This window comes from Palaemon carinicauda, chromosome 29 (genome assembly GCF_036898095.1).
Source record: "Palaemon carinicauda isolate YSFRI2023 chromosome 29, ASM3689809v2, whole genome shotgun sequence".
NCBI lineage: Eukaryota > Metazoa > Arthropoda > Malacostraca > Decapoda > Palaemonidae > Palaemon > Palaemon carinicauda.
The window spans coordinates 74644072-74651923 of NC_090753.1; the positions used below are offsets into that span (position 1 = coordinate 74644072).

General features: G+C 33.1%; 1 protein-coding gene across 1 annotated transcript in view; it reads left to right on the forward strand.

The window, feature by feature from the left end:
* Positions 1–7551, forward strand: part of LOC137622244 (sodium-dependent noradrenaline transporter-like) — a 59533-nt gene extending 51982 nt beyond the window's left edge. Inside the window, exons 15-16 of the mRNA XM_068352749.1 lie at positions 1–22; positions 302–7551. The exon at positions 1–22 is cut by the window's left edge and continues 206 nt beyond it. Of these exons, the coding sequence (XP_068208850.1) occupies positions 1–22; positions 302–364 (85 nt within the window). The 3' untranslated portion in view covers positions 365–7551. The remainder of the gene's footprint in view (positions 23–301) is intronic.
* The last annotated feature ends 301 nt before the right edge of the window (positions 7552–7852 follow it).

Genomic DNA, 7852 nt, shown 5'->3' on the forward strand with positions numbered 1-7852 from the left:
TAAGTACCAAAGGAATGGCACTGCAAGTATCCTTTGATCTCCTCCTTTCGTTATCTCTTAAGACGTGAAATGTTTTTGTCATTGAAGCATAAAATAAAAAAGTGTCAAATTTACTGGCAGAATTGTACGTCATGTCACTTGTTTGGTTTTAACCGTATTAGACAACGCAAAAATAGTACTGTAGTGTTTATATGTTCACACTCTGTTTTTTAAGCTTCGACACAAATCTTAGCTGAATTTTTTTCATTTCAAAATCTGACTTGATAAATTACCACCATAATAGTTTCCCTTTTTTCTTCAGGTCCCTTCAAGATTTCCAATTGATATAAAAGAGTACACTGATCTCAACTTAGGTTATATTTGAGTTTTCTACATCCATCTCTCTTGAAAACTATAAAATTTTCTGTGGTAGTGACCAACTGTTGGCTTTATAATCAAAGTAACTTGCATCGTGTTAAATCTTCCTTCATACATCTGTCTCATGAGATTGAATACAATATTCTGTGTATTTAAGCTAAATTTTACCTTTCAATGTATATAGATGATAGAATTTTTGTGAACAGTTATCATTCTATAGCTTTAGACGAACTTACCTGACATACTTTATATGGAGGAAGTATACGCAATGATTGCTGGACTATTAAAATGAAATTTTGGAATTTTTGTAGTGGACAAAGGCAACATATCCAAAACTAAGGACCATTCAATCAACAGTGACAAAATCAGCACCATATCAGGATTTTCCTTGAGGTTTTAAACATATTAGGGAAAATATTATGGGAAAAAATGCTAGGTGTTTGTATGTGAAAAACCCTGTAACTTCTTTGCAACATAAGCAAAGATAATATCCCAGAAATATTGGTGTAAGAATCTCAGATATATATGTGATTTTTTTATGTCGTATTTAATTTTCAACTGTGTGAATCCTCTAGAAACCAAAGTCATGTGTATCTATGGGAGATTTTGCAACATAAGCAAAGATAATATCCCAGAAATATTGGTGTAAGAATCTCAGATATATATGTGATTTTTTATTTCATATTTAATTTTCAACTGTGTGAATCCTCTAGAAACCAAAGTCATGTGTATCTATTGGAGATTAAGATGATGTTTAGCAGTAGAAAGTAATCAAGATATAACATGAGGATCATATCTATGCTTTTAGGTATACAGTTCGCAGTTACAAATACCAAGTAAAGAAATTGTTCAAACATCTTATAATGTGAGCAGAGTTTTACTTGGTCGACCGTGTGAAGATTTCCCAATTCCAAAGAATTGATAAAAAATTAGCCAAGAAGTTTTCCAGAAATATACTGGTGGAAAGTCATATCACCAAAATTTTCTGTTAGTTTGGAATGAAACGGCAGGATTTGTCTCCTTGTCAGTAATGTTGAAGTAGCTTTTTTTTTTTTTTAAGAAAGTAGGATCATCGCAGGGATTGGTAGAAATGCTTAGTTGTCAATAGGAGTTACAGAGTTTTATCTAACGGATATTCGGTGTTGTCTTTTAGACAAAAAGAAATTACTGAAAATATTTAGTTGTGCATTCTTAACTGTACTTTTTACTCTAGCTTTTCATGGTACTGTACTGTATTGCACAAGACTAATAAGATAAGGGTTACTTTAAGAAATTATTTTGCTTTTTAAACATTTGGGGTTTTCCATTGGATATGTTTCAAACTAGAATTATTCTTTGCCTTCGGATACCTCAGTAGCTTTAATCCTTAATGGTATGCGCCGCTTTTTCACCCAGTGTTCATCCATTATGTCGATGCTTTTTAATGTTTGCACAAAGTGGCATTGGGAGCTTATCCCTTTACGGCTGAGCCAGGTATCCCAAACGATTGCCAAGAAAGCCAGTCTTATTTTGCATTGTTTGTTCTCCAACTTCATAATATTTCTTATACTTCTCAGTTTTCTCCTTGCAGTTAAGTTCCACCATTGTGTATAAGCTTAAACTCAGGTTGTATTGTTCATTATCCAGCGGAAATAAAGTTGTTTTTACGAAGCATGACGAAGCTGCATGATTGCAATTGCCTTATATTGTGCCCCTCTAAAATATTAATAAGTTATTTTGCTTGCAGTGTATTATAAAATGCTGAATCTGTGATGTGTTTTATTACAAGTATTGTATTCCAAGTGTAAGACGGGTTATACTGAAGTCACAGCTCGAAAGAAATAACATTTGCATTGCTCTTGATTATTGTAGGTTGAGTGAAGACTGATTTAGATGCCATATTTTGCATTGAGTGCTGTGCATTACTTGCATGATATCCTAATGAAAAAAAATCGGAGAAGTTCTTTTTAGATTAACCCTTTTACCCCCAAAGGACGTACTGTACTGGTACATTTCACAAAACTCATCCCTTTACCCCCATGGACGTACCAGTACGTCCTTGCAAAAAACTGCTATTTACAATTTTTTTTTTGCATATTTTTGATAATTTTATGAGAAACTTCGGGCAATTTCCAAGAGAATGAGACCAACCTGACCTCTCTATGATGAAAATTAAGGCTGTTAGAGCAGTTTAAAAAAAATATATATTGCAAAATGTGTTTGAAAAAAAATAACCTCTTGGGGGTAAAGGGTTGGAAAGTTCCAAATAGCCTGGGGGTAAAAGGGTTAAAATTGTTTGAAAGGTATGTTTAGAAAATACAGGTAAGAGTTGTATTTTAGAGGACATCATTTAGTATTAAATATGTTACTGCTATCTATTGCAGCAGAAGCAGCAATAGATAGACCAAGTTTTTCAGTGCATACTTGATGACCTTCAAATGTATAGTCTTACTGTACAAATTATGGCCTTTTAGAGATACAGAAGCTCCTCAACTTGAAAACCTATGGCGATACAAACACAAATCCAACGGAAATCATAAATCTCGGATACTGTATCAAAAGTTCATGATAAAATATTGTCATAAAACAGTATTATATAATTTAATGTAGTAAGCAGGATGACATTTGCAATATAAAAAGTGACTATTTGCTGACTTTCGCAGCTGAAAATCATAGGTACGCGAGTGTGGTGAAGCCTACCCTAGGCCAAAATTTAGAAAAAATTGACTTGCAAAGAGCTTCCTGGAACCTATTAAGTTTGTAAGTTGAGAAGTTTCTGTATTCGGGCTGTTTGTTAATTAGCTCTATTGGGGACAAAAATATCAAGAGATTACTTTGCATTAACTGATTTTGTCTTTTTTGTTTCCTCCCCGGATGTAAAGAGTATTTTTTGAAGAAAATTCAAAGATGATTTCACTTCACATTTCACTTTTACAATACAGTATATATTTCAATTGTTTCTCTGTATTACTGGTTAATACATAGGAATAGTTGTCCCGTGCAATGTTCTCACAATGTGGTCCGTTTAATCCAAGCTGTATTTCATACTATATATATATGAATGTTGTTTATACAGTGAAACAGAGCATAAGGAAGTGTACATTTTTTCCATTGTACATAAATAATGTATATAATAATATTCTTGAGATGAAGTGTTAGTGTTAAGTGTGTGTAGAGTCATATTGTATAGTGAATACTAAAATTGAATCCTGTTTTTATTGACATTTTCTTTTTCTGTAAAGTTTGTGAGCCACTGCGCCCTGGTCTTCGATTTCAGAAAAAACAATGCAGCGAAAACATCGTAGCATTTCAGTCGAACTGAAAATCTTTGGCGTACAGTTATGATACATCGAATTTTAAAATGGATATGTACTGGCAGTAATATTAGTTTGTATTATCATTTCTGATGAAGATTACTTATTATTGAATCCTTAACAAGGATTTAAGGGAACACACAGTATTGATTGATTGATTGATTGATTGAGAGTTTTATGGCATCCTGACATCTTAGGTCATTGATGCTGATAAGGGAACATACAGTAGTTCAAGAGGATCCTAATTGATGACAGTATTTTATAGTAAAATCTAAAATGTTTTGATATTCCAGTTGCCAGATTGTATCATGCCTTAATTTCTACACGTGAGGTTGACTGTGGTGAAGTGTTTTCAAGCACAGTATTTGATTAATGCTATGTCATTTTAATTCACCAACTAAAAGTGTTATTCACATTTTTTTCACATTAGTAAGGTTTTAGATAATTTTCAAAATGACAGTTGGATGAATGTATCAAGTTTCATAATGTATTATTCAGTGAAGGTTGTGTTCTCAAAGCCAAGCCAATCTTTTCCTTCGCACACCAAAGTTACGAGTTTTGACAGGTGTTGGAAAAACAGGAAAGATTCTCTAGTACATCTTTCAGTTTGTCCTTTCTGGATATGAAATAATTTTATGGTTTAATATATCCTTGTATTTATCTGTGATAATTTTGTTCACCTTCATAGCTTCTGCCAAGAAATTGACTGATGAAGAAAATGTATCAAAATCTGTTCATAAATCATGTTTATGATGTAATAGATCTTGTGTATAAATTTATGTTTTGAACAAATCTACTTAAAAAGATCCCTAGTGACATTCAATTTAGCTGAACAGATTCAATTCTCTGAAATTTCATGCAGTATCTTACATAATTTAATCTATTCTGGAGAACAGAAAGTTAGGTTGAAAAAAAAACCCCCAAAAGTCTAGTGATGTCTTTGCTCCTTATTGAAAATAACCACAGTATGGTTACATAAAAGATACATTATAATCACTGTCCTAGAGAGAAACAAATGCATCTGGCCTACAGGTATAAATGTAAGAAAACTTATGAAATGTAAAGGGCATCTTATAAGGAGGGAAAAGGACGCTATTGAAAGAATGCAAATATAGTTTCTGACTGTTTTAATAGAAATATGATAGGCAGTGATCTGGCGGATTTTAAATGTAATTGTAATGTCAATCTACACATTCCTTTTGAGAATTAGAAGTGAGAATGTTGCAGATATTTCTTATGTGATCAATATTTCTTAAAGGACTAAAAGTGTTTCACCTGTTTTTAACCAGTGCTTTAAAACATGTATATTTATTATAGCAATGATTGGTTAACTAGTTAACTAGATTGTTATAGGTCTGTACTGAATTATTCCTTTGTGTAGTTAGCGTCTCACGTATTAGTTACAGTCTATACTAATCTGTGGAAGCCAAATGTAACCACACTTACAAGCCTGTGATAACTGGATTAGATCATATATAGGTTGTTTTATCTCTTTCAAACAACTTTGCTTTCTCCTTTGCGTAGATTTCATCTCTCTGGCCTCAGAATTATTCAGAAGTCCTTGCACCATCATCCTTGTCTTTATCATAAAGTATACATCAGGCTAGATAGAATGTTAAATAATTTTTAATTCTTTATTTTAGCTGTCTGTACTTAACTAAGAAGAGAGAGACTACATTTTTTTAATCGAGGTCAGTATTTGTCTTCGACTAGAAGGGCATTATGCTCGTGAATATATCTGTACATAGTATCAATAAATATTTTGTCACCACTGCAGATGCAAGGCAGTTCCGTGTGCGTTGTAGTGAAGTATGTGGCAACGCAATAAAAGTGTCACATGTTTATAGGTTATTAAAGATTGATCAGATTGTCAGAGCGAAGTACAGTACTCATAAGACTGGGGTATGTAGGGTCAAGTCCCTGTATAGAAAGCAAAGTACTTTGCATCCCTTTCCTCTGCATATTTTGAATCCCGATGCATCGGACGGAAGATAAACTAACGAGTTTAGAATGCTCGTGTAAATTGTGGTACTTGCTAATACAGTTCTTTTGTTTCACAATTTTGAAAATTTCACTAATGACTCATAGAAACAGAACATTTTCTGAAAAAGTATTAAGATATTTTATTTAGGTCCACTGCATATTTGAGGTTGTTGCTATGAGAGGTCCTGTAGTTTTTTTCAGTCTCTCTGGACGTTTTCTTTTCAATGAACTAGTTGTTTGGATGTACAATTCCAGGATTATCATACCCAAACTTCATGTAAATAAATACTAGAAATGTATTGTACCTTGATGTTGGTGAAAATTATTCAGATAAAATGGTTATAGATGTGTACTGCTTTACTAAAGTTTAAATGCTGAAGTTTATACTTAATGTAAAAAATGTATGAAATTATTTTTAATTTATGTATATTTCATAAATAACAAGATATTTGTAGTGGTTATTTTATTATAAAAAAAATACAGTATATTGTTAACACTGCATTGGTATAGAATAGACGATCCTAGTTAGTGTATCTTCTGAAGGAAATTTCTTTGGACAGAGAGTTTGCTATACTTTTACGTTTATTGCATTATTGTACAGGCATTGAGAATTACGATGTACTTACAGTAGGATATGGTCATATGAAGTTTAAACCATTGGCTTATGCAAGTGCCTTTCATCATCATAGGTCTTGACTTCTGAAACCAAGCCCAACGTTCAGGCTGCCGTATTGCAAGTGTTTGCAAGAGTGAAGCATATCTGACAATCTCTGTAGAGGCAACACATTTCTCCTTTCTGTACCTGAGTACTCCTATAAGTGACTCCAGTGCCCTGTGACTGATAAATCAATGCTTATAAAATTTCTAGTGACCGGTGTCCGTTTGCCATATTATAGTGAAAATGCTGCCTTTTGTAGCCATTCACAATATCTGTACGATTGATGATTTCTTCAAGGTATGGAGAAGCATTCTTGTTAGATGACTTTACTATTGATAAGGAGGGCCCCTTGTTGACTAGAAACTTTACGATAACTGTGCCCATTTTCCTATAGATGTGCCATAGCAAGATTCTTTGACCTTGTTAGAGGACAGGCTTAAGTTGAAGAACATCACTGGAATCTATAATCATGCTACATGGGAAGGATTTCATAGATAGAAAACACAACTATGACTATAACAGATTTCATTTTTACTAATGACAAGATCATTACTGACTAGATAAATGAACTAATTATCAGGCAGTAAATATGCCGTCTGATTGGATACAAAAGAATTTTCCCTTTTCCTTTTATATTATATTCTTTTGTTTTGAGACAGCAGGCCCTGTCTCACAATCAGATGATTCATCTTTTGAAACAATAAGGGTCTTTGCTTGTGAACTGTTATCGAACATATCCCCAAAGAAGGTAGAATACTAAATATTTGTTCATACATACCCTTCCAGAACTAGACTGCATTTCCACTTTGTTCATTTCTCATCACTCTTCAAACTACAATCTTAAAGTCTTTAATACCAGCCATGGAATTCAAGTTATTCATTTTATTCTTGATTTCTAAAGTAACCCAGGAAATTTAATACCTTATTCCTTCAAGTTTTCTTCTCTTTGCAATGGTAAGAGTTAAGTTTTCATGTAACACACTTATTACCTTTCCTACTAGATACCACTTTCAATATGGCAACTTGAATTTGGCATTGGTGAATGTTTTGAGCTCGGCAAAGAAAGGCACTTGTGTAGAAATAATCTGTGTTTGTAAAACAACAATAATTATTATTTTATATTTATTATGCTTTATGTTCTGAGATTGCTTGTTGTTGAAAAGTATTTTATTCTAAGGCTATGATAATGTACTCTGGATTACAGAGTTTTGAACAAATTTATCAAAGGCACAATAAATGTGTAAGTTGATGCTCAAGTAATGTTTGTTTCATTAATCCAATATATATAACATTATACTGTATAGTAATTAACTAAGTGGAAATTCTGAATATATGAGTAAGCAAGCACTAACGTCATTGTAAGTTGGCATTGATCACCACTTGCAACTCAACAGATACGCAATGGATCAAAGTGCCACACCTTGGGCTACCATTTCAACTTAGGGGCTAAACCAAGCGAGAGAGCGAACAGCTGGAATCACACTAGGCATTTTTTTGCCAGCAGCAAGCCGTTGCTGCCGAAAATGGGTTTCCAGGAGCACATTGCTAAAGCTATTGTCTT